The 26,523-nt window shown below is 38.7% G+C and overlaps 1 protein-coding gene across 2 annotated transcripts in view; it reads left to right on the plus strand.

Annotated features, from left to right (window-relative positions):
* Positions 1-25,561, plus strand: part of EIF3H (eukaryotic translation initiation factor 3 subunit H) — a 98,298-nt gene extending 72,737 nt beyond the window's left edge. For both annotated transcript variants that reach the window (XM_055546376.1, XM_055546375.1), the window contains exons 3-8: positions 8,241-8,408; positions 9,953-10,052; positions 11,299-11,448; positions 20,010-20,130; positions 23,498-23,630; positions 25,337-25,561. In XM_055546376.1, the coding sequence (XP_055402351.1) occupies positions 8,241-8,408; positions 9,953-10,052; positions 11,299-11,448; positions 20,010-20,130; positions 23,498-23,630; positions 25,337-25,434 (770 nt within the window). In that variant the 3' untranslated portion in view covers positions 25,435-25,561. The remainder of the gene's footprint in view (positions 1-8,240; positions 8,409-9,952; positions 10,053-11,298; positions 11,449-20,009; positions 20,131-23,497; positions 23,631-25,336) is intronic.
* The last annotated feature ends 962 nt before the right edge of the window (positions 25,562-26,523 follow it).

Consider the following 26,523-nt stretch of genomic DNA (forward strand, 5'->3'; position numbering starts at 1 on the left):
CATTTCAGTAGCCCTTCTTTTCTTCTTCTGCTGCTGCTTCTTCTGTTGCTAAGTTGTACAAACTGTTTTCTGTTTTATGAAAAAATAATCATGAGACAGTCTCTCCTTGTTTTATTTTAAAAACCTAGATTTATTTTTTTAAAGATAAATCAGTTGTAATTGTCCTATTAGAAAAATGTTTTTGCGTCTCAAAAAGCTGCATAATAGTTTTCCTTTAAAACCCCACGTGAAAATTTTATTTTAGGGTTAAGAACTAGAGAAAATCTACTTTGAGATCTTGGTTTTTTTTCCCCTTTTGGATAATATAAATCATCATGTTTTCCGTTTTGCTTTGATTGCCAGTTGTTTGTCTAGTCACTAAGTTGTGTCTGACTCTTTGCCACCCCATGGACTGGAGTCGGTGAGGCTTCCTTGTCCATGGGATTTCTCAGGCGAAAATACTGAATCAGATTGCCATTTCCTTCTCCATTGATTACCAGTGCTCAGAGCTAAATTTGTGTGTTTTAACCAAAATATCTGTGGCTTGCTTCACTTTGTTCAGGTCTCTGCCTCACCTTTAATTTCTACCTTCTTTAATTTTACTTCCCTTAGATGTGATTTCACTGATTACATTTTAATGCAAGCTACTTCCTCTGCTTCATGAACATGCTAAGATGGAGATATATCAATTTTTATCTGTCTACCTATCTGGGGCTTCCCTGGTGGCTCAGTGATAAAGAATCCGCTTGCCAGTGCAGCAGACTCAGGTTTGATCCGTGGGTTAGGAAGATCCCCTAGAGAAGGAAATGACAACCCACTCCTGTATTCTTGCCTGGAAAATCACATGGATGGAGGAGCCTGGCAGGTTGCAGTGCATGAGGTCACAAAAGACTCAGACACGACTTAGTAAACAGCAACATCTACCTATATATGTATAATTTTTTAATGATTGTGACCATTCCCTAGTACATTAACAACAATCACAATTTTGACATATTTCTGTTAGCACCTCACTTTGTGCCAACATTAAACAAGTACATGGTATATATATCTGTAAATATGTTGGAGTGTTATTTGTCCTCATGAAAAGAGCATGAAATATTTATTTTTCTAAATCCAGAGATTCTCATTTGGCCTTCTAACATTTGTGCTCTTCATTGTAACAATTTATATTCATAAGAGTATGAATTTGTTGTGTATATACATAGTATTTTCTGTGAAGAATCCTGTTTATTTCATAGGCGACTTCTTCTCCAGGTGGCGCTAGGGATAAAGAACCTGCCAGCTAATGCAGGAGGCATAAGAGATGCAGGTTCGATCCCTGGGTTGGGAAGATCCTCTGGAGGAGGGCATTGCAACCCACTGTACTATTCTTGCCTGAAGAACCCCTATGGACAAATATATAACTATATGAATTTGTTGCAGTATATACACAGTATTTTCTGTGAAGAATCCAGTTTGTTTCATAGGATACTTCTTGAGTTACATTAAAACCCCTTAAAAAAACCCTCTGGCTTCCAATAGTTTTCTAAGCTCTTGCTGGTTTTAAAAGGTAGAGTAGCACACACATCCCCTTCCCCTCTTTCCCAGATTGGCATACAGAAGAAGTTACATGTCAGAGTTCATAAATACTTTAAAGAAGAAATTAAACCACCCAGGACAAATGAACAGTTTAAAGGATATTTCTGGTAAGATTAAGAAAGTATTTTTGTTATTTCATTTTAAATAGAATAGATTCATGTCTAAGTAGAGTAGAATTTATATTGGACACTTTATTGTGAGAAACTGAGCTCTTACCATAATTCTTAAGCAATCCCAGAGTGATCTTAATAACAGGTATATTAACTGAGGGGAAAACAGATGAATACATAAATGCAGACTTGGTGAAGAGAGTATGGACGTTTTAAGAAACGTGTACTCCACCCAAAGTAGCTGCTGCTGCTGCTGCTAAGTCACTTCAGTCGTGTCCAACTCTGCACCACCCCATAGATGGCAGCCCACCAGGCTCCCGCATCCCTGGGATTCTCCAAGCAAGAACACTGGAGTGGGTTGCCATTTCCTTCTCCAATGCACAAAAGTGAAAAGTGAAAGTGAAGTCGCTCAGTCGTGTTGGACTCTTAGCGACCCCATGGACTGCAGCCCACCAGGCTCCTCCGTCCATGGGATTTTCCAGGCAAAAGAGTACTGGAGCGGGGTGCCATTACCTTCTTCTTCCCAAAGTAGACTCTTATTTAATTCTTTTTTTCAAATGCACATTCTGTTTGCTTAAATCTACATCTGCTCCTAGCTTTGAACATTGCCTGAAACGTATGTGTCACTTGGCAGGAAATTGACATGAAGGGGAAAGCACTGAGTAGTTGGGGTAGAACCTCACAGTTGATAACCCATCCGCACTCGCTGTGACCTGTGGCGCTGCTGGGAGGGAGCTTTGTGATAATTTTCTTAGACGCCGTCCTTAGGACAGCCCTAATGCCAGGACAGATAGGAAATTTTGATGTATTTTCCCTGTGATGCTTGTGGTAATCATCGATTTGTTTCAGAGTTGTGGGGTTTTGTTTGTTTGCTTGCTTTTAAAGCTGTTTGCATCTCTTGGCTGAGCTTAGTTTGTTCTTTGCTGCAAAGAGCATGTATACTACATCTGGTCTCTCTTTGTTCCTTTTCTTGATGTGTTTGTGCATCTTTGATCTGAGCCAGTGCTTGGTTACAAAGTAATCTTGGCAGAAGTTTAAAATACTAACATAGAATGCAGTGTTTTAGGAGGTTGATTATATATTTGTGATAATTCTCAACTTTGACATTTAAAAATCCTTGACGGTAGTTTTATCACTTAAAATCTTACTGGTAGTGCTAACTTATTGGTTAATTTAGTGATCAAACATGCACACACTATGGTTTCTGAAAACCTAGAAATTGTGTGTTTCTACTCTCTCTCTATTATGCTTTATTGATTCAGAAATAATTCTCTCAACTTTACTAATAAGAAGAGATGAGATCCTGTAAATGGGTGGTTGCCTGGCTTCAGAGTCAGAAAGTCTGAAGTCCAGTTGAGTCCTGCCCCTTCACATGCTGTAATACACAACTCTTTTAAAAAGATGTCAATAATCATGCTTGTCTCATTAGAGTCATCCTGAGGAATAAAGTCAAGTACCATGTGTAGACCTCTTAACAGGAAGGCTGACTTAATAAGTGCTCACTAAGTGCTAGTTTCTTTCCTGTTGCTTAGCTGTCTCCCTTTTTCTCCACACTATGTCAATACATATGCACATGTTAAAATGTGGTTTTATTGTATTTTTTAAATGATTTAGATTTATTTGCTACAATGTTAAGTAGTCAAATAATAGATCTGTTGAATTGTTTTTAGTTTTTAAAATTTAAATTAGATTATTCCTTGGTTCCTTAACTGTTGTCTAAAAAGACATCTGTAAGCTCTCCCCAGTACACTGCGTGCCCCCACCCAAATCTGCCAGACAGGTCGTTTTAGAGTATGTTTCAGTTTTCTTCTTTCAGCTCATCCCCATCTGGCCAACTGTGTTAATTCCTTGTTCCTGTTTTTTTGGTGATAAATTGCATTCATGAGGGCTCACTTAAAATAATAAAATAAAGATGATTTTTAAAATGAAGGTGGGAAATTTGAAGTGAAAAAAATACTGATTATTCTGCTGAACTGAAAAGCTTCTAGGCCACCATCCTTCCCAGTGGTCTTAAGGAGAACTCAAAGTCTTATTTGGTTGTTTGCCAGTGTGAGTCCCAGCATAGCGTTTAAATAGAAGACTGTGTATTATTTTCAGTGTTTTCATATTTTGAGATAAAAACGAGGGAAAGCCCTACAAATGTGATGGATTTTTGAAAGGAATAGTTAACTATTGGGCAGCCTGCCTCAGTTAAGACAGTTTTAGCTCTAGGCAATTTAAAATTGCCTGTTTTGCAAAGAAGATATCTGGAAAAAGTGAATATGAATATACTGGTGCCAAACTGAACAGTTATTCAGTATTGTAAACCATGCTGTCCTTTGCTTGGGAGAGGCTTAACCAATTAAGATGCTTGTAGAGGTTGAAGAGATTTATAAAACTTCATTTTTATAGCCTTCCAAGTTTTGTAGCACCACCTCAGTTGCATCTAAGTGTAGTTCGTGTATTAGTAATTTGAGTTGGCTTAGCAGTAACTTCCAATTTGTCTTTGAAATTCATTTGCTATGCACTGCTTCTCCTCAGTTGAGAGGGTGTGTTTGCTTTTTAAATGAACAATGTTTAAAACATTCTTTCATAAACTTCTCACTACACAATTCTGAGCCTTTCTGTTGAGTATTATCATAAATTTTGAAGTATTTCCCTCTCCCAAAAGGTTTTTCCTTGCTATTCATCTTTGGGACGTTCTCCAGAAATATTTAGCCATTAACTCAGAAGTGAGTGTCATTGGTTGAAGTTGCTGCCTGGGCTTCTGTTAAATCCGAGAACTTGGAGAACAAAAATGAAAGTGTCTGTAACCCTGAACCAACTCAGCAAAGTTGCCAGTAAAGGCTTGTTTATTATTTCATTAATCCGCATTAACTCCACAGTAGGGAGCTGTGGCGCTTTATATCAAGGAACTTTTGGTGTTCATTTCCTTCTCCTCTGTTTCTTTTTGCTGATTCTCTTCCTTCGGAGGTGTGAGGCAGTCCCTGGCTAGGAGTGAACCTATCTCCCTGTGTAGTCACATCTTTTCTATCCCTCTTTTAAAACTCCAGCGGGGGGGTTAGGGGGTATTAAGTGAGGATGGCCGGGAACGGGAAGGAAATGGCACCAGTCCCCACTCGCCAAAACCTGTGGGCTGGGACACCCGTCCTCACAGTCCCTTCCAGATAACATGAGCTCCTCTCATCCCAGTTCATCCAGTATCCTAGCTAAACTGGGTCTCTTGTTCATACCTCACCTACCCACCTCCAGTATCTCTCCCTTTCACCTCCAGCATAACTCCTGAGAGGGATCAGCAAAGCCACTAAAGCAGTGGCATTTGCCTGGGAGATGAGAATCTGGAATGACCATCCCTTATTTCCTATGGGAAGTTTGCTGCCGTGCCACGGTGTCACAACTCTCTTCCTTCTGTCAGAGGGATAAATGCGTGTCAGCTGGTGTGGCAGCTCAGCTACGTTGATTGGTGGGAGTGTTGGGAGCACAGTTTTGAGCGAGTTTAGCTTTTGTAGGGGTTGATTTTGTACTTTTTGAGAACCTGGGTTGGAGGAGGAAGGGAAAAACTGAGAAAGGAGCCAACAGTCTGTCATGTCTTGTGTGAACGTTAGAACAAGGACACGGACCTAAAAGGCCGCAGAGATAAAAATTCACTTGGCTGTTTTTGAGTTGTCTCTTGCTTGCATATAATAGGGTAAATATGACTTCTTTAAAATTTTTTTAAATTAAATCAAAGTAACTTCTTTAAGCTTTGCTTCTCTGGTACCTCAATGATAAAGAATGTATCTGCCAGTGCAGGAGACACATTGGTTTGATCAAACTCAAGGTTTGATCCTTGGGTCAGGAAGATTCCTTGGAAAAGGAATGGCAACCTCCAGTATTCTTGCCTGGGAAATCCCATGAATAGAGGACCTTGGCAGGCTACAGTCCTGGGGTTGCAAAGAGTCAGACACGACTGAGTGACTGACCACCACTTCTTTACACTGTGCGTTGACTGGAGCCTCTTGTGTAGTTGCAGCAAGGACTGGGCCTCCGTGCACCACCCCAGGTTCACTTCGGAGCTCTGGCACCCCAGCCTCACCTTTTCAAGGGTCACTTGCAGTCTTTTTAGATCCTTTCTTTCCCTGTGATACCTCCAAGAAGACATTCATTTAAAAAAAAATGTGTTTTTTAATTTAAAAAATGAATGGTTTAAAGTCTATAAACCAAGATGAAAAATGACCTGCAACTTCACATATTTTTTGTGTAATAGTGAAATTTCAGTTCATTGTAGATTTTTCAAGAACAGTTTTATTAACTCCCCTCTCATTGTTCTTAACCCTTAAATTTGTTTTTTCATCATATGAAAGCTCTTGTGACTTTAAAAATAAACTTTTATTACAATGGTAAATCCATAAGGCAACAGGCTTCACTCATATCTCTTAGTCTCTTTTCTAGCTGAGAGAAATACTTCATTTACCTTCTTATCCTTATTCAGGGGGCTTTGAGGAAGGTAAGATTCTGTATGAAGAAGGAATCTGGATGTTTGCTACCAATTGTAAGATGTTTTACTTCATGCTTCCTGAAAATGCTATTATTAAATCTGTTGTATTCAGGCTGTTTGACTTATTAGTAAGATTAACTATTTCTTAAAGATTAGGCATTTTTATTTTAATTACTAATGCCTGCTAGAGGCCCGGTTTATTTCATAGAAAAATCATTACTTACAAGTAGCATATCCAGTGAGCAGTGTGGAGTCAGAGCATTTTGACTGGGATGAGCTCTCAGATCTTTTTGGAGATGGGAAAACTGAGCATCAGAGAAGGACAGCAGGATTCCCCATGAGAGAAATCCCAGCGCCAGCATGAAAACCTAGATTGCTAGATTCCAAGTCTTTTCTTTATTACTATTGCAAGTTGGTAGAATCTGATTTGTGCTTATTTTGTAACTAAATTGTACATTGACAGTTGTTTAAGACAGACCTGTTTTAAAAACAGCTCATCCTATACAGTCGTGTTTTGCACTGTCAGTTGCTTGTAATTGATCTCTATCTCCACTTTCCTGTCCGCTTAAAACACATACTAAATTTAGCTCTGGCTCCCGTTTTACTGGTAATGTTAGAATTTTTCATTCATAAATTACATTTGATTAAAATTTACTAGCCAAATCAGTGATTTGACTTTAAAAGAGTTGTGAAATTTTAAAACAGAGATCATAGTAGTGGTTCTATCCCAGGTTTATGTGGTTGATAGAAATCTCTTAACTGGCTAGGAAGGGGATCTCTTATATGCTTGAGAGTGAAAAAATTAAGAGAAGAGATATTTGATACAGGATCACCGTATTAATTTTAGACTGCTGCTTCTTGAGACCATCATGTTGTATATAAAAAGAAAAATTCAAAAAGCACTTAATTCTGAGTAGTTGATGAGTTGGCTGCCATCTTTTATCATGAGAAATACAACTTTTGTTGGAATAAGCAGATTTATAATTTCTTTACCTAGTAACAGGCGTTGAAAAGACCATGTCCATCTGAGGAAGTTTCTTTTATATTCTTTGATCCTAAATTTTGTTTGATTTGTAAAACCATAGCACTGTGACCAAGGAAATGACATTTAACCCGCTTTTGCTGAAACCTGATTAAAAATTAAAAAAATGAAATGGTTCGATTTGAGTTAAACAAGTATGTTTAAGTGCATTTATTATACAGAAATAGCTTGACTGTTATACTAAGTATAAAATTTTCTCCTGTTTTACATATTTGCTACTCATTATTGGGCTATATTGCTTTTGAAAATACATTATTTATTGTCAGTTTGCACCGATTTTCCTGGTAATACGGCTTTGAGTTAATAATGTACATTATAGTCATTAACAATAAAAGTTAATTCAACTGTTCCGTTCCATACATGGTGATTAGCATATGACTTATCTAATAAGTAATATTGATTACTTAATGTAAAGAAACTCCCAGACAAGAAAAAAATTATTTTTAAAATTTAGCACATGCAGCAGGGGGCACCAGATGAAGGCAAAAATGAATTCTTATATTTTTAATCAGCTGCAGCTTGTGTCCTATTCATACTTAAATCATGTGGTAGTTAACTGTTTCCCCATTAGTTTTCTTGATGGTTTTAACTTCTTAGTTCTAAAAGCTTTGTTGAAAACAGTGATAACTACTCTCAACTTATTCATTCAAACAAACTTCTTACAGCCAACCAATTTAGTAATTCATAAATTTCTTCTTAAAAGAGACCACATTTAATAAATAATTACTTGTTTGCAATAAAGCATTATTATTACTGTTAATATTAATATTATTACTATTATACTATATTATATTACTACTAATATACTATTATTACTATTAATATTATTAGTTTTTTAAATACTGTTTCTACAGAATGTTTTTTGGTTAATGAGAAAAGGAATGCCCTAATGATTTGAAGGCTTAATTTGTTTTCTTTATGTGTAAAGTGAGTGAATTTAAAAATCTGGAAAAATGTTCCCTTTAGATAAGAAATAGCTGTATAGAAATTTGTTTCCAGAAAGGCTTGTTTTTTCATATAGGTGATGTCATTAAACAATTGTTCTTTTGTCCCCCTCGTGCCCATCATCTAGTCCAATATCAGATGGAGATGATGCGGAGCCTGCGCCATGTAAACATCGACCACCTCCATGTGGGCTGGTACCAGTCCACATACTACGGATCGTTCGTCACCCGGGCCCTTCTGGATTCTCAGTTCAGTTACCAGCATGCCATTGAAGAGTCTGTCGTTCTCATTTACGGTTAGTAGGAGTTTCCTTTATTATTCTTTTCTTCCCTTAATATTATTGCTACTACTATTTTTGCTTTCTGTCTTTTTGCCTCTAAGAGCAGCCTGGCAGGCCTTCCCAAGTAAATACCAACCCTGTTTCTGCAGCAGCCTCAGCAGCAGCTAAGTCTAGACAGGGTTTCCTTCTTTCTGTTTATTTTTCTTGCTATCAGAGCCCTGATGTGTACATTTTGGAATGCTGGAGTAGCTGCTTCATTTTTATTCCTCCATCTCCCCTCCCTCATTTGAAGGGGCTGGTGGAACTAGACCAGATGTCTAACAAACCCCGATTGCTAGAGTGTCTGGCTCTGTACGTGACTGACCAATCATAACACAGTGTGCCAAGTTTTTTTTTTTTTTATACCTCTGACAGCAGCGTACAAAACCTGGACTGTTTCTTAGCACAAAGATTTTTTTCTTTTCGGCCGATTTAATGGTGTTTCCTCAAGCTCTCCAGACCAGATGTTCTGTGCTGTATCAGAACTGTAGGCAATTTAACAGCTTTATAGCCTTCCCCCTCCCCAAACACTCACAGTTTGCCATATCTGGCAGACTTGCATATAGTTTCCAGCTGAGAAGTAAATGTAACGTCCTGAGTATCTGTCAGAAAAAATACTAATGAATACGATCAATCTTATGAGCTGCCCCCAAATTGTTTCAGTATGTTAACAATTGGATTACAGTAAAGAACAAGTTGTTAAAGTGTACTTATATTGGCTGGAAACATTGCATCATCAGACCTTGATGAATTTTCCACTTGTTTCAATCTATTTTGGTTTTCATTTTATCACCTATTGCTAAAAGTTTCACTGTGTTAAGTTTCAGGCAACATGAATGTTAACACAGGTTTTAGGCGAATATTGGCATGCCGGAGCCGTTATCATGCAGCAAGTGCTAAGCTCCCTTACTCTTGGAGTGTTTAAGCAGTTAGTTTTGACAAAATTAGTTTCTTTAAAGCTAAAAAGACACTTGTGATTGCACCTTGACTTTAGTGGTTTTGTTTTTAGAATTTGCTTTAACTAAAAAAATGTGAACAGTGATTATTAGGATGGATAAATTGTTTGCAGGGCCATTCATTTAAATTAGGGACAAAGGAAATACACAAGTGCATCCAGTGAGTTTTCATATTTAATATTAGTATTTTGCTTTTAATTATGCAAGATATATATAAGATGTATGGAACATATGCTGTATTTAATTTTTGTCTGGTTCCAGCTGAGTAGATTTGAAAATAACTGTATTTTGTATCTTACATTTATACTTTCAGGTGGAAGTTATTCTGCCTAGTATAAGTAGGATGATAGTTTTTCACTTAGCATTTGCTATATTGCTTTGAATCTGCTTCAGATTGTGCTCTGATCTTCATTTATTTTTATTTTATTCTTCATTTATGTTTATTTTGATCTTCATTTTGCTAAGATTGTACAATAATTAACAGAATGTGCTCAGAACCAGTGTCATTTGAGCACTGGTAGTGACAAAATTCTTAGTAATTTCTTTCTCTTTTCTTTATTTGAGATCCCATAAAAACTGCCCAAGGGTCTCTCTCACTAAAGGCTTACAGACTGACTCCTAAATTGATGGAAGTTTGTAAAGAAAAGGATTTTTCTCCCGAAGCGTAAGTGTTTGGGGGCCTATAAGGCATATGTTAAGGACTAGGTGTTTTTCTTTTAAGATACTAGTTTGCCACATGTATTGAGTCCTCGGCGGTGGTGCGGTAATGCTTCTGCCATGTGGACGGTAGAAGTGTCTGCATGGCTGAGTGCCCCTTGATCTCTCCCTTTCCATGTTTAAACTCTTCTTTATGGAATGTCTCATCTGTTGTTCTCACCATGGGTGAATGCAGTTAGAATGAGAATTAATTAGCTACTGGATTTGAAGAAATACATGATTAAATAAAAGGAAATGGGATGAGTGTTCAGCGGCTGTCAGATTGTAAGCTCTGTGTCAGAACAGTTGTGAGCCGTTTGTCTTATTTTCTGACCTCCTGTTTCATTGTGGGGGACGGGGTGTGGAAAGATACAACGTTTTAAGGGTTTAGTAAGGAGTGTGGCTTTTGGGAAATTTTATAGGTGACAGGAATGCAGAGAACTAATTATTAAAGCTGTTTTGTGATCCTGCATAATGGCACTGGGATATTTACATTAAAATTTTTTAAATTTTTGAATTCTTTCCTTTTCTGTTAATTATAGGAATATGTATTTCTTAATAAATTAAAGTTAGTGGCTTTGACTTCATTTGGGACAGACAGTTCATGACTAATTTCCCATTTGGCTTCTAAAGAAATTAACATACAAAGAATTTTAAAAGAAAAGCTAACTCATGAACATCTCCTGGGTATGGTAATTATAATTAAACTGTGAGAAGTTGTAGTCTTGCTGTGTTTTCAACCATTGTGTGTGGAATAGCCTGTGAGTGTCCTGCTCGTTGTTAATCTCTTTGAGTTCAGTTGGTTTTTAAAGTGAACTTTCCAAGAATGAGAGTATTTCTCTTTTCTAGCTGTTTGTTTTAAATATTTTAGATATAGATTATATAGCATAATTTCATATGACATTTGCATTTTTTAGTATGTGGAATTTCAAAGATACCTGATTATGAAGAAAGAATTGTTTCTTTGGGCAAGAGTCTTATTTTCTGGTCTTACAGCTCCAACTCAGATCATTTTCCGAATTGTTCAAATCACTCAACTTGTGCTTGATTCTGTAAATCTCTAGTTTCTCTCCCTTTTTTAAAGATTGCTAATGAAACAAACAAAAACCCTGAAGAGGGCCTGTAATTAGGAAAAATGTAAAATGTATGAAATAGTCATTTTAACACTTACTTCTGACCACCAGACTATAAAGTATTTTTAACATGCTTTGCAGATTGAAAAAGGGAAATATCACCTTTGAGCACATGTTTGAAGAAGTGCCGATTGTAATTAAAAATTCACATCTGATCAACGTTCTAATGTGGGAGCTAGAGAAGAAGTCAGCTGTAGCAGACAAACATGAATTGCTCAGTCTTGCTAGCAGGTAAGCAACCCTGTCTCATGAAAAGTCCCTTTTTTTTTTTTTTTTTAATCACTTTCTGCAAAAGATTTTTTAATTTAGACTTTACCTGTGAAACAAGGGGAAAAAAATGACTTAAGCATGTTGGGAGGTTCTTAAGACATAGTAACAGCACGTAGTACTTGTGCTGCTGCTGCTGCTAAGTCACTTCAGTCTTGTCCAACTCTGTGCGACCCCATAGATGGCAGCCCACCAGGCTCCCCTGTCCCTGGGATTCTACAGGCAAGAACGTTGGAGTGGGTTGCCATTGCCTTCTCCAATGCATGAAAGTGAAAAGTGAAAGTGAAGTCGCTCAGTCGTGTCCGACTCTTAGCGATCCCATGGACTGCAGCCTACCAGGCTCCTCCGTCCATGGGATTCTCCAGGCAAGAATACTGGAGTGGGTTGCCATGCCCTCCTCCAGGGGTCTTCCCTACTCAGGGATTGAACCTGCAATGCCAGGTCTCTGGCATTGCAGGCATACTCTTTACTGTTTGAGCCATGAGGGAAGCCCGGAAGAGCACCATGGTTATTGGTAAAGTGAGATGAGGTTTGAATACTAATTACCTCTTGTCATTGTAGCTGACAGCTGCCTTGCCGTGTCATTTTTGCTTTGAGATGGTAAATGCCCATGGAGGAGGGGTTTTTTGATGTGGCTCAGCCTTATTAAATGCCCATGGAGGAGGGGTTTTTTGATGTGGCTCAGCCTTATTTATTGTACACCAACATTAGAGGCTATGGTATTATGTCTGGATACTTAATAATGTGTAGAAGAAAACCAGAAATGCTTGTTTGTTTTACTGTGGCACTTGCCCTTGTTCAGATGTAGACTCTGTATAGCAGTAAACTTTCCACTTGAATTTTCAATCAAAATTAGAATTTTCTGAACCTGACACTGGTTTTTGCTCTCTTAGACAGTGGTGACATAATTTGCCCCATCCTGACTGCCTTAGCTATCTAGTTGCTAAGATACTATTTATTATATTGGTAAAATGCTGACTGAGGTGTGCCAAAACAGGGTATTTCCTTTATGGAATTAATGTTTCATTTCCCCTCATTTATTGCTTTTAACAAAAATATGAACAGAGTCAAGTATGCTGCTGCTAAGTCGCATCAGTCATGTCCAACTCCGTGCGACCCCATAGACGGCAGCCCACCAGGCTCCCCCATCCCTGGGATTCTCCAGGCAAGAATACTGGAGTGGGTTGCCATTTCCTTCTCCAATGCATGAAAGTGAAAAGTGAAAGTGAAGTCGCTCAGTCGTGTCCGACTCTGTGCAACCCCGTGGACTATAGCCCACCAGGCTCCTCCATCCATGGGATTTTCAAGGCAAGAGTACTGGAGTGGTTCCTCCTAAATGCTCTTTAAGCTTGATGCTAGTGATTGTTCTCTGTGGCGGGAGGAAGCTATCAGCAGGTAGCTGTAGGTAAACTATGAATATGCAGTTGCTGAATGAAAAACAGGTGTGTTTTCTTAAAGCAGCCAGCTTGGGACAGAAGCTCAGGTATTCATCAGATTTTTAGTTATCCCAGAGAGAAGCTTTACAAAAGAATATACAGGCCTTGTGCTTCCTCAGTGTAAGACAAGTGAGGATGAACCCGGAAGCACAGTGTGCCCAGTGCTCTTGTCCATGCACCAGGACAGGTGGGGCTGTGGTTGAAGAACCACCTTCCCATTGCATGAACTCATCACAGAGACCATTGGAAAGTCTTTACAGGGGAAGGAGATGGAAACTGGATGGTAAACGGAGTGCTAAGTAATACAGCCAGGTTGCAAGGCTCATTTGGCACTATAGAGTATACTGTTTGACTGCAAACATACATTCATAATAATCCTTTAATTTGTCTCTTTTAGAAGGTCATATTTTTCTTCATTGCTTTCACAAACACACTTGGCACACCTGTATTTAAAGCACTGAGCTAAAAACCTTTTTCAACATGCAAGGTTACAATTTGATGTATTAAGTATATAGTTATATAATAATTTTAAATTTACTATGTAAAAGCTTTTGCTTATATAATTTATGTCTTCACCTTTTCCCAAGCTTCCTTTACTGATCATACAAAACAAATACAGCCCTTCTCTGCTTTCCCATTACCAGTGAGCTGGTCTGCAATGTCTGTCTGTCCAAAGCAGCATTTACAATAGCCAAGAAACTGTTCCTAGTTCACCATAGCAACTAAGATCAGGACAAATATTTATTTCATTATAGTTTTTATCTTCTGTATTTTATGTGAAATAGGAAAAGGCCTTTGCTTTCCATGTGAAGCTATTTAAAAGGGTAAATTGGTATTCCTTTGGGGAGAAAAAAAAAAGAAGCAACCTTGGAGCTGTGCTTATATTAATGGACTGCTACATTGGCCCGAATTGATAATACTAATTTAAAACACTGAAATGTAACCTTCATGCCTCTCAAATTTTAATTTCTAACATTAGTAGCACGATGATGTTAATCATCATTTGCCATACAAATTTTTTCTAAGAAACTGCCTCAGAAATCATTCTGAAGTAGCTCCGTAAACACTTTGCTTGGTCTTGCTTTTCACAACCCATATGTGTATATCAGTTTTTTTATTTACCTGATAAATTTGCTCTATGCTATGAATAAAACATACTACATTCCCTTTCATTTGAAAAATTCTGATTCTCAATTTTATTAGATGGAAGTTTTGGTATGGTTATTTCATAACAGCCTTTATTAATTTTTAAAACTGTGTTACACAAGCCTTCAGTTTTTCACACATGAAAAAAAATCTGTTTTTTTTTCCTCTTTAAAAAGTAAACTAAGTGTGGGCATCATACATGAAGGATAATAAGGACAAATTGACACTGCAGCCAGAGCAGGCCTTTCACTGTGTGTCCTGGTTCACATCTGTTTAAGTTATCTGTTTCCAGTTCTTTGTTTCCTGGGCAATAAAAGAAAAGACTGTATTATTGAGACTCTGAACAGTAACTCTGTTTCAGTATTCTGGTTGCACTGGTACTGAAAAGATCCCCATAAAGTTGCTCTTGGTAATGTACCTGATTCCCTGTGAACGTTATCTGTGAAACAGTTCTGTATTATTGTTAATTCCTTTTACCCTACAAGACCTGAACTGTGCAGATTTTCAAGTATTTCTTGCTGGTTAGGTTTCTGAAGAGCATTCTGGTGATAGACTGTTATGAGATGTTTACAGTCCGCATACCTGTGCTTGCGCTCTTCCACTATAACATATGCCTGTATAACACGTGATGGTAGTACTTTACATGAAAGACAGTTTTTGGTGGTGAGGGAAGGTCTGTTCTGGTAGTACCTTTCTTGTTGCTGAAATCGGTGCAGTCAGACTCCCGGATACAAGATCTGGAAACAAATACTCGATGTTTCTCTGCAGTGGCAGTAATTCTCCTCAGTGGCTTTTTCCTGTCTCTCTACCCTCTCCTCCATCACCCAGTCAAGGATTGGGGCTGACCTTTCCCTTCTCTGAATTTCTTTGCACTTCAGGATATAAATGACTTATATAACAAATAATCCTGTAGTGAATTACAGTATTTCATATTTCTTTGGGCCTCAATTCTTTCACTGGTGAACATGAGAGTTCAGGGTCTCTCTGAAGTCTCATCTGGTCTCTCTTTTTCTGCACCCTTTTCCCTGAGTATCTCCAGTTCCTCTTTGTACTGATTCTTTTCTGTTACATTTGTTGACTGGCTTTCTCCATTTAAAAAAAATAAAAAGTTTTTTTTTAAATGCTCGACTCTTGAGAAAAATTGAATGTTAAATCATACAATAAACATGCATAAACCTTTACTTGTATATCTTTGCACCCACTCTCTTTGTAGACATAAATGGATTCTTCCCTGAACCATTTGAAAGTAAATTACAGACCTGATACTTAACCCCTAAATACTTGAACGTGCATCTCCTAAGAATAAGTAAGGACATTTAAACTTGTTTAAGCTTCTCTCATCTTAAAAGACGAAGTTCCAAAAAGAACACCTTTTGACCTTGTATCAGTTTATCCATTTCCTTTCACCATTTACTTCATTTTTTCCTTTACAAACTTTTTAATAGGATTTTCTGCATGTCACTGTCTGTATTTACTCATTTCCCACTTATCCTAAACACTCAGTGTTCCATCTATTCTGTGATAGAGTTTTTGCTCAAGCCATACAAGATGACTTTATCACGATACTGCTGGATATGGTAGACTCTTAAGCATTTAATGTGCTGATAACAGATTCTTCCTGAAATATTTTGAGTCTAGGATTCTACTACTGGGTTTCTTGTCTTTCTCCACAGTCAGCCTTCCTCTGCTCATCCCTAAATATGTGTTCCTTAGGGTCTGTCTTCCTGTATGTGATTCCTGGGGTGATCTCATCTACATCCTTGTCTGTGGCTACCTTCGATCAGGGGCTCATTATTTCTTTTCCTGATTACTTTCACAGTCTCTTAATTTCCTGCTTCTGACCTTTTCCTCTTTCATTGCAGTTATCTTGCTAAAACTAAAGTGTATGATCACATTACTCCTTTGCTTAGAATTTTGGCTGAGACCCCTTTGTCCTTAGAATAGAATCCAGACTTCTAGCCCTGGCTTCAAGTTGAGTCTCTGCTGTGTGACTGTTTGCCTCTTCAGGTTCGTTGCTCTCTTTCCCCCTCATCTTGCCCTTCTTCTGAGCTTCTGATGTACTGAGTTAATTGTGGTTCTGCACATGTGTCACACTTTTCATGCCAGTGTCTCTGAACAGGCTTCCTACACACAGTATCTGAAGTGTCCCTCCCCGTGTTCCTTGTCTTCAGCTCCCATCTCCAACTCCTTCAAAACCTCAGAATGCAGCTGTCACATAATCTGGAGGGTCTTCATCTGATCCTATCAAACTATCTTTTATGCTTCTCTTCTGTTATAGTCTCCCACCACTGTGTTGCACTTCTCTCTTTGTGTTCCTTTCTTCTCAGTAGAATGTTCTGAGTGTGACTGGGAAAGTAAGTATATACTTAGTAATGTATGTTGAAAGAATGCATGTGAGAGGACACAGTATTGTTAAATTTCAGAAGTTATTTGGAAAGCAGTGTAAATAATCAGTCGATCTGGACATTTGATTAGATATTGGGGGTAAAGTATTTTTAATCCTCATCTTGCACTATCAGCTCAAATTACAGCTGAATTAAAATCAGACTATTAAGAAATTGGAAAAAAAACAGAGTGAATACTTAATCTGATTTCCAAGGAAGAAGAAATAATCTGAAAGTTAAAGGTGATTCACACAATTATAATAAGATAAGTATGAAATAAGATTTAATTTGCAAAAAGCACTTGATTTTTAGGTTAAGTCATTAGGCCAAGCTATCAAGGTAAGGTAGGTAGTGCCAGACCTAGAATTAAAAGATTAATTTATACACACCCACAGAGACCAGATCTATGCTCTTTCTACTATTTAAGATGGAGAGGCAAAGCTTTCTTTTTTTTTAGGTTACAGATGGAATCCATATAGAATTCATGTTTTAGCTGGATCTAGTTTTACTCATTCCCAGGATTCCCATTCTGTTTCTTCCTCCGTCTCTTTTCTCTCTTACGTGCTGTAACCAACATCTGCTCAGGCATGGAAACTGGGCATCACCCTTGATTCCTGGCTCAGTTCTGCCCATTTTCCCCCATGCTAACTGCCACTGGGCGAGTGCATGCCACTACTACTACTGTCTAACGCCACAGTGTATTTCGTGTGTGTGTGCAGTTTTAAAAGTAGAGAGAAAACTCACAGAAAATGAAGGCACCGTTTTAACCATTTTTAAGGAATACATTTTTAATATATTTGCAGTATTGTGCAGTCAGTACCAATTCTCATTCCCTGTCCCCTTGCAGTCGCTTGTTACTTTCTGTCTCTGTGGATTTGCCTCTTCTGGACATTTCATATAAATAGAGCCATATTATAAGTGGCATTTGTGTCTGGTTTCTTTCACTTAGTGTAATGCCTTTAAGTTCCATTCATGGATCAATACTTTATTCTCTTAATGATGCAGTAGTATTCCATTATATGGATGTATCACAATTTATTATCCTTTTCTTGTTCCCACTTTCTGGCTGTTTTGAATAATTCAGACATTAACATACACGTACGAGTTTTTGTACGAGCATGATTTTTCAGTTCTTTTGAGTGTGTGTGTGTATATATATATACACACACACACACACCTAGGAATAGAATAGAATTGCTGGGTCATGTGATAACTTTGTGTTTAACTCTTCGAGGTACCACCAAACTGATTTCCACAGTGGCAGCATCGTTTTACATTCTCACTACAAATGTGTGAGTGTTCTAATTTTTCTTCATTCTTTCCAGCACTTCCATCAGTTCAGTTCAGTCACTCAGTCCTGTCTGACTCTTCGTGACCGCATGGACTACATCCACCAGGCCTCCCTATCCATCACCAACTCCTGGAGCTTACTCAAACTCATGTCCATTGAGTCGGTGACGCCATCCAACCATCTCATCCTCTCTTGTCCCCTTCTCCTCCCACCTTCAATCTTTCCCAGCATCAGGGTCTTTTCCAATGAGTTAGTTCTTTGCATCAGGTGGCCAAAGTATTGGAGTTTTAGCTTCAGCATCAGTCCTTCCAATGAATATTCAGGACTGATTTCCTTTAGGATGGACTGGTTGGATCTCCTTGCAGTCCAAGAGACTCTCAAGAGTCTTCTCCAACACCATAGTTCAAAAGCATCAATTCTCAGCGCTCAACTTTCTTTATAGTCCAACTCTCACATCCATACATGACTACTAGAAAAACCAAAGCTTTAACTAGATGGACCTATGTTGGCAAAGTAATGTCTCTGCTTTTTAATATGCTGTGTAGGTTGGTTATAACTTTTCTTCCAAGGAGCAAGTATCTTTTAATTTCATGGCTGCAATCACCATCTGCAGTGATTTTGGAGCCCCCAAAAATAAAGTCTGTTACTGTTTCGTTTCCCCATGTATTTGCCGTGAAGTGATGGGACCAGATGCCATGATCTTAGTTTTCTGACTCTTTACCATCTTCTGGTTTCTACTCTCCACTGTATTCTTTGTATAGCAGCCAGGGTGGTCATTTTAAAATTTAAGGCAAAACATGTCACCAGGGCGGAGAAGGCAGTGGCACCCTACTCCAGTACTCTTGCCTGGAAAATCCCATGGATGGAGGAGCCTGCTGGGCCGCAGTCCATGGGGTCGCTAAGAGTCGGACAAGACTCAGCGACTTCACTTTCACTTTTCACTTTCCCGCATTGGAGAAGGCAGTGGCAACGCACTCCAGTGTTCTTGCCTGGAGAATCTCAGGGATGGGGGGAGCCTTGTGGGCTGCCTCTATGGGGTCACACAGAGTCAGACACAACTGAAGCGACTTAGCAGCAGCAGCAGCAGCATGTCACCATTCGCACTAACTATGTTCTTGGAGTGTTGCATGGACAGCCAACAGTTCCTCATATGTGCTTGTCTGACCTCCCTAACCTGTCTCTGTGTTCCTCCCATGTCAGGCCCCCATATTTTAAAATCTGTCTAGTTGTTGCCCATCTCAGGCCTTCAGCACTTGTGCTTTCTTCCACCTAGAATACTTTTTGCATGGCTGATGCCTTCTAATCTTTGCTTTCAACCTGTCATCTTTTAAAAGAAACATTCTGACCATACTGTCCATGTGTCTATCTCGTCTCTTCCCTTCTTCCTGTCAACTGTAAGCTAGTGAAGAGCAAGACTAGGAACGTCTCATTCACTGTTGTCTCCTTATTAACAGCACTTCTGAGTAACAGCACTGAGGCTGGAACAGAATAGTCATTTAGTAAATAGTCTTTTGGAACGAATGAGTGAATCCTGTTTGTTAGCTAGTTATTTTTAGATTACATCTATCTGTAGTGGGCCTCACCATGGTAGGAGATGGTTGCAGGAGGAAATCAGTGAATATGATGGGCATTGTACAAACCGTTAGCATCACTTTATAAGAAGATTTTGGTAAGTAAGCTACAGTCAAAATTTCCGGAGAGGAAAAGATGAAAAATGACTATATTTCAGATTCTAGGAAAGGTAGAGGGAAAGGAGCCCTCTTCATTTGGCCTTGCAGAATAAATGCTGCTGTTACTCTTTCAGAACCTGCCAGGTAGAAAAATCACGTGCCAGAAGTATCAAGTCTCTTTGTCTGATTCTTCCTTTCTGTGAGTTCTAATCTGAATGTCTGGAGCACAGTCAGGGAGGGCCGTGGTGGGGATAAGGAAGTGTACTCAGGAGTACTGAGCTTAGGTTAAACTTGGTGTTCCAAAAGTACACGTTTTAGATAACCCTGCTGCTGCTACGTTTAACTGTTTACTGCTTGACGTGTGTATGCTCTGACAGTAAGAAACTGAACTATTTCAAATACTGTTGTAGTTACAGTTGTGGGTTTGATACAAAAAGTTTAATAACATGCTGACTCACATTCTTTCCTCCACCCTGGCTTTCTTGTATGTGTGTTCTTTTTTTTTTTTTTTAAAAGCAAATGGCAGATCACATTAGAGCAGTGGCAGAGCTTTAACTTTAAAAGTTCGACATGTCAGTATCTGTACTTTATATTTCAGCAATCACTTGGGGAAGACACTCCAGTTGCTGATGGACAGAGTGGATGAAATGAGTCAAGATATAGTTAAATATAACACGTACATGAGGAACACGAGTAAACAGCAGCAGCAGAAACATCAGGTTGGTATCTGGGAAAATTCAGCTAACATAGAATTCATTTCTAAGTGTGATGCTTCAAGAGTCATCTTCAAAATGACCTAAATTAATAAATCATTGACTCTTAGCTGGTAACTCTGTATCATATTTTAAAAGATTATTCTTTATATAGTATGTTCCTAATAGATTATTTGCAAGTTGTACTTAAAAATACCTGTCTTGAAGAGAGCTAGTATTTTAAGCTCAGATGGTAATGCCAAGGTTATGCAAATAAGGGCTACATTTATTGAGAAAATCAGGCAGAGAGATTCTGGAGGGTCACAGCTCATTTCTTTACTAACTATAATTGGTCTGCTAGTGGCTTATTGCAGTACAGTTATCAATCTCCAGTTCATTTTAAAAACTGAGCAATTGTGATTAAGAGCAAGCAATTTTGATAGGAAATAGTAGACCAACTGCTGTGAAATAGATAGTCTAATGCAGAAAAAGCCCTAGGATTACCTGGATGTTCTCATACGCACACCCATGCTGCTCTGGCCAATCATACTTTTCTTTGTTGGTGTTGCCTGAAGGCCATATGATTGATTCTCACAGTTGGTGGAATACTGTTTTGGACAATATGCTCCAGAATATTCTTAGCACTTGGTTCATAGATAGTTGATTCCAGGATGTACATCCATGCGAGTGTTTGACTAGTCTGTTCATTACAATGTACTTTAGGTGTTGGTAACTATAGAATTCTAAGCACAACTAAGTGGTTCTGAGAGTATTTTATTTAAAAATTAATTTCAATGTTCATATATTTACTGAAATTTAAAATATATTTTTTCAGCATACATAAAATATTAAAAAGCACATATATGTCTATAAAATACCTTTTTTTTTTTTTTTTAACTGAAAAGATGGTGATGAAGACGGTAATGGTGGATGTCTCTGGAGAAAATAAAACCATCTTGATCCTTTCTCCTACTGGCACTTCCTATAGTTCAGGCTCAACTGGAAGATCAAGTTGAGAATCTGTCACCAATGAGACAGTTGATTCTGGGAACCAATTTTAAGAGAGTTTTTTTTGAATTCTGTCATAAATTTTTACACTTGACATTTGTTCTTAGCACCATTCATAACCCTTTTTAGATTTGTCTAACTTCTGTTCTCATGCCTCATAGTAAATAGAAATCTTCTCAAGGCAAGTTACTTCCCTTCTTTAGGAATCTAAGAACTTAAAATTTTTACTAGCCTACCCTGGTTTGCCATTCAGTTCAGTTCAGTTCAGTTGCTCAGTCGTGTCTGACTCTTTGCGACCCCATGAATCGCAGCACGCCAGGCCTCCCTGTCCCTCACCATCTCCAGGAGTCCACTCAAACTCACGTTCATCAAGTCGGTGATGCCATCCAGCCATCGCATCCTCTGTCGTCCCCTTTTCCTCTTGCCCCCAATCCTTCCCAGCATCAGAGTCTTTTCCAATGAGTCAGCTCTTCGAATGAGGTGGCCAAAGTACTGGAGTTTCAGCTTTAACATTTTTCCTTCCAAAGAACACCCAGGGCTGATCTCCTTTAGAATGGACTGGTTGGATCTGCTTGCAGTCCAAGGGACTCTGAAGAGTCTTCACCAACACCACAGTTCAAAAGCATCAATTCTTCGGTGCTCAGCTTTCTTCACAGCCCAACTCTCACATCCATACATGACCACTGGAAAAACCATAGCCTTGACTAGACGGACCTTTGTTGGCAATGTCTCTGCTTTTCAATATGCTATCTAGGTTGGTCATAACTTTTCTTCCCAGCAGCAAGCGTCTTTTAATTTCATGGCTGCAGTCACCATCTGCAGTGATTTTGGAGCCCAAAAAAAGAAAGTCTGAAACTATTTTCACTGTTTCCCCATCTATTTTCCATGAAGTGATGGGACCAGATGCCATGATCTTTGTTTTCTGAATGTTGAGCTTTAAGCCAACTTTTTCACTTTCTTCTTTCACTTTCATCAAGAGGCTTTTTAGTTCCTCTTCACTTTCTGCCATAACGGTGGTGTCATCTGCATATCTGAGGTTATTGATATTTCTCCTGGCAATCTTGATTCCAGCTTGTGCTTCTTCCAGCCCAGCGTTTCTCATGATGTACTCTGTATAGAAGTTAAATAAGCAGGGTGATAATATACAGCCTTGACGTACTCCTTTTCCTGTTTGGAACCAGTCTGTGGTTCCATGTCCAGTTCTAGCTGTTGCTTCCTGACCTGCGTACAGATTTCTCAAGAGGCAGGTCAGGTGGTTTGGTATTCCCATCTCTTTTAGAATTTTCCACAGTTTATTGTGATCCACACAGTCAAAGGCTTTGGCATAGTCAATAAAGCAGAAATAGATGTTTTTCTGGAGCTCTCTTGCTTTTTCCATGATCCAGCAGATGTTGGCAATTTGATCTCTGGTTCCTCTGCCTTTTCTAAAACCAGCTTGAACATCTGGAAGTTCACAGTTCATGTATTGCTGAAGCCTGGCTTGGAGAATTTTGAGCATTACTTTCCTAGCATGTGAGATGAGTGCAATTGTGTGGTAGTTTGAGCATTCTTTGGCATTGCCTTTCTTTGGGATTGGAATGAAAACTGACCATTTCCAGTCTGTGGCTACTGCTGGGTTTGCCATTACCTGACCTTTTAAGGCTGTGCATGGGCTATTACTCCCTTTGCTGTTTTAAGCAGTTCACAGCTATTAGTATCTTGATTGTAATTAGAACTGTAAGTTTATAGTTGGTCTATGTCTTTATATATACTCCCACTTTTTCTGCGTTTAATCATAGAATCCAGAGTTTGAAAGTTTTTGAAGTGTTATCTGAGCTAATATTCATTCTCAGCTGTGGTGGTTTATCTGTTGTTAAGAATAATAATAGTATTTACTATTATGATAATAGTATGTTGTTACAGTGATGTTATAATAGTAACATCATCAATATTATTGTTCTTTTGGTCAATAGAGATAAGGTTGAAAAAATTCTACACTGTGGTATTTCATTACTTGGTTCTGTAAGTTAGGATGCATCATACTTGTTGTGCTGTTATTACCCTGTTGTCATAAATGGTCAAGTTCCTCCTTTTTTGCTCACTCTTCTTGAGCTTCTTTGCCTTTGAAGCCCCCTCACATAACCAGTTTTGCTTTTCCAAATCATTAGTTAGATTAGACTCTTAGAACTCAGAATGACACTAGAGTTTATAACAAAGTTTTCTTTGATCGTCATGACTGTCACCATATTTAGCCTCTTAGAGGCAAGGATTAGGAAGGGTTGCATTTATAAAACCGAGATTGGAATTGAAAGCAGTGGGATTTCTGCTTATCGCGTAAGTGAGGGAGGTGTTATTTTTCTCCTTGGGTAGAGAATAGTAACCCAGCCGTCCCCCGTCTGAATTTTAGTATCAGCAGCGTCGCCAGCAGGAGAACATGCAGCGCCAGAGTCGAGGAGAACCCCCGCTCCCTGAGGAGGATCTGTCCAAACTCTTCAAACCGCACCAGCCCCCTGCCAGGATGGATTCTCTGCTCATTGCAGGTACTGCTGGCCATGCAGAGCATGGCTAGTTTTCTTTATTCTTTAGGAAGCAGAAGACGGTGGGAGGTTCACTAACAGTAAGATAGTGTATTTCAAATGGTTGAATGATGAACTTGAATCTGGCACCTGTAATTTCTGAAATTTAAGAGTTTGTCAGTCTTTGTTATTTCTAAGGTCCTCTCAGTGCTCCACGTGGTGTTTATCTTAACAGACACTTCTGAGGTGGGATTATATCAACTTTCTAAAATGAGAAAGTTTTTATTGTGGATCATCTAACATGGAAACCAAGAAAAAGTGTTTATTGTCTCATAATGGAAATGATCATTTAGTTGAAACCCTTTCTTTTGGTGCTCTAGCCTGATTGAACCTGGCCTGAATGTGGGTATGTGAAATTAATTGTAGTTTTTGACTCGAAGAAGCGTCTCCTTTACTTTGACTCGTATTGTAGCAACATGAGTGTAACTCTGGATGGAGTTTCTCAGGGGATACCTAACATTTAACACTGCCTTAAGGTAGTGGAGGCCCTGTGTCCTGTGCTAGGACCTGATGTTGAATATTTAACATTCATGCTCTTACTTAGCTGTAATAACTTATTTCTGTGTAAATGTGGTTGAATACTGTTTGTTTTAGTCAGCCAGTTGTCCAAGAGATTTGTTAGTGTGAAAATCCAACTCACAGAAAAGCTGATCCTCTACAGTTTCTCATTTCTGTTGACATATTTTAGAGCAGGAGAAAATTCCAAATTCCTTAAAGCTTTCTGGTACATGTATAAATTAAATTTGGGAAACTGAGACACATTTCTTACCTAAGGTCCAGTTTAAGCAAAATTGTATTTCTTACACTTTTAAGAAATGTGTAACTGTCGCATCAGATCAGATCACTCATCTGAGGACTCGGGCAGTAATGGAGCCCTCCCCTCATGTGGACTCCCACTCTGGCTCTGTCTTGGCTCTGGAGGTGCAGCAGGAGGCTGTTAATATTTCCAGAGCATGGACTCAAAACTCCTGTAGTTGTTAACATCTGGGGCAGGGGGATCTGGTCAGTTTCTGTTCTTTGGCTGGTGTCTCCTTTCTACCTGACTGAGAAGAGCTAGTGGTGTTTTCTCACTTCTCTTAGTTACAGTGTTGGTCTGGTCTACACTGTCAGTACATTTTGATTGACAACTAACATGTGCTAGTAACCGCTGATTATCTTTTAAAAAGTTGTCGTTTTTCTTCATTCTCCATGTAACCAAGAATGGAAGATAGTTTATCTTCAGAACAACCTACATTGTTTATTATCCCTTATGAGTGAATAGAATTCTTAACTCTTTTAAAACAATTTTTATTGCTGTATAGTTGCTGTACAATATTTTGTAAGTAACAGCTGTGTAATCTAGCGATTCCGTTTCTTTTACATTTATACTCCATTTGTAGTTATTATAAAATATTGGCTATATCCCTGTGTTGTGCAGCCTTTAGCTCACTTTATACCTAATAGTTTGTACCTCTTATTCCCCTACCTCTGTATTACGCCTCCCTTCTTCTCTCTCTCCACTGGTAACCCCTAGTGTGTTCTCTATATCTTTGAATCTGCTTCTTTTTTGTTATTGATTCAAAACATAATAAAATTCTGTATTATGCTGAGTTTATCATGTGACTAGTATTCGAGGTCATTTTGCAATCTGTGGAACATTATGACTCTTTCTCACTTTCCTGAATGCACAGGCCAGATTAACACTTACTGCCAGAACATCAAGGAGTTCACTGCCCAGAACTTAGGCAAGCTCTTCATGGCCCAGGCTCTTCAAGAATACAACAACTAAGAAGAGGAAGTTGCCAGAAAAAGAAGTTAACATAGACTCTTGAGATCACACTGGGGCAGCTCTTAGAAGAAGCACATTGGAATATTGGAAAGTCTTTCTAGCAATTAATAAAATAAAAATAAAGTAATCTTGACTGCTCGCTCATTTGGTTTTAGACAATATGTGTGTATATATATACATATTATGTTTAGCTTCTTATTTTTCTTTTGCTTATACCTGTGTATTTCTGACGATAAAGCAGGCTCGACCAAAAGTTTCACCCGTTCACACCCACAGGCTTCATCACGTTTGTTACCTTTTTGGCACCATATTTCAGCCACCCAGGCCTGTGCTGCTTGTCCCGACGCCTGACCTGGAGGCCCTGGCACCTACTCTGAATTCTCGGACGTCTTCACTCGCCAGTGAGCGCAGCTGGAGCCCAGGCTTCCTGCTCCTGCCCTGGCACCCCTTGTTCTCAGGCCTGGGATCGCTTGGTGTACTTCCTATGGCTGGCTTTTCATTTCTTCAGATGATGGTTGGCTGGTCCCCATGCTCATAGGCCATTCACTGGGCACAAGAATTTAAAAAAAAAAATCATTTTGCTAAAGGACCATGTTTTGTATGAAAATGAAATTCATTCTGTGTGTGTGTATGTGTTTGAATTGAGGACTTCATGTTTATTTTTTTATACCATGAACTGTATTAATAATTCTGCTAATAGCAAGTTTTATGAGTGGAGAAAGAGGAATTGAGAAATAAGTACTACGAGGGAAAGGACAGTTATAATAATTTTTCATTTGAAAGAAAATTTTTAAAAATCCTGCCATTTGTATAACACCAAAATCAGTGAGTCCCCAAATGGCAGAGGTATGCCTGTGAGACTCTTGCTGTGATTTTCCCTTTGAAGACATGGCCCTAGAAAGATAGTCAAAAGGAATGGGTAACAGATAAGAAGAGAAATCCTTTTTTTTTTTTTTTTTTGCAACACTATTTTGGAGGTAGCACTGGGACCCTAGGATCAATCAGCTGGGTTCCACCCTGGCTCTTTTCCCTTCTTTCCCCTTTAGTGTGCCCTTAGGCAGATGGGCCAGTTGATACGAAGAGCTGACT

Source organism: Bubalus kerabau, chromosome 14 (assembly GCF_029407905.1).
Source record: "Bubalus kerabau isolate K-KA32 ecotype Philippines breed swamp buffalo chromosome 14, PCC_UOA_SB_1v2, whole genome shotgun sequence".
NCBI classification, from domain to species: domain Eukaryota; kingdom Metazoa; phylum Chordata; class Mammalia; order Artiodactyla; family Bovidae; genus Bubalus; species Bubalus kerabau.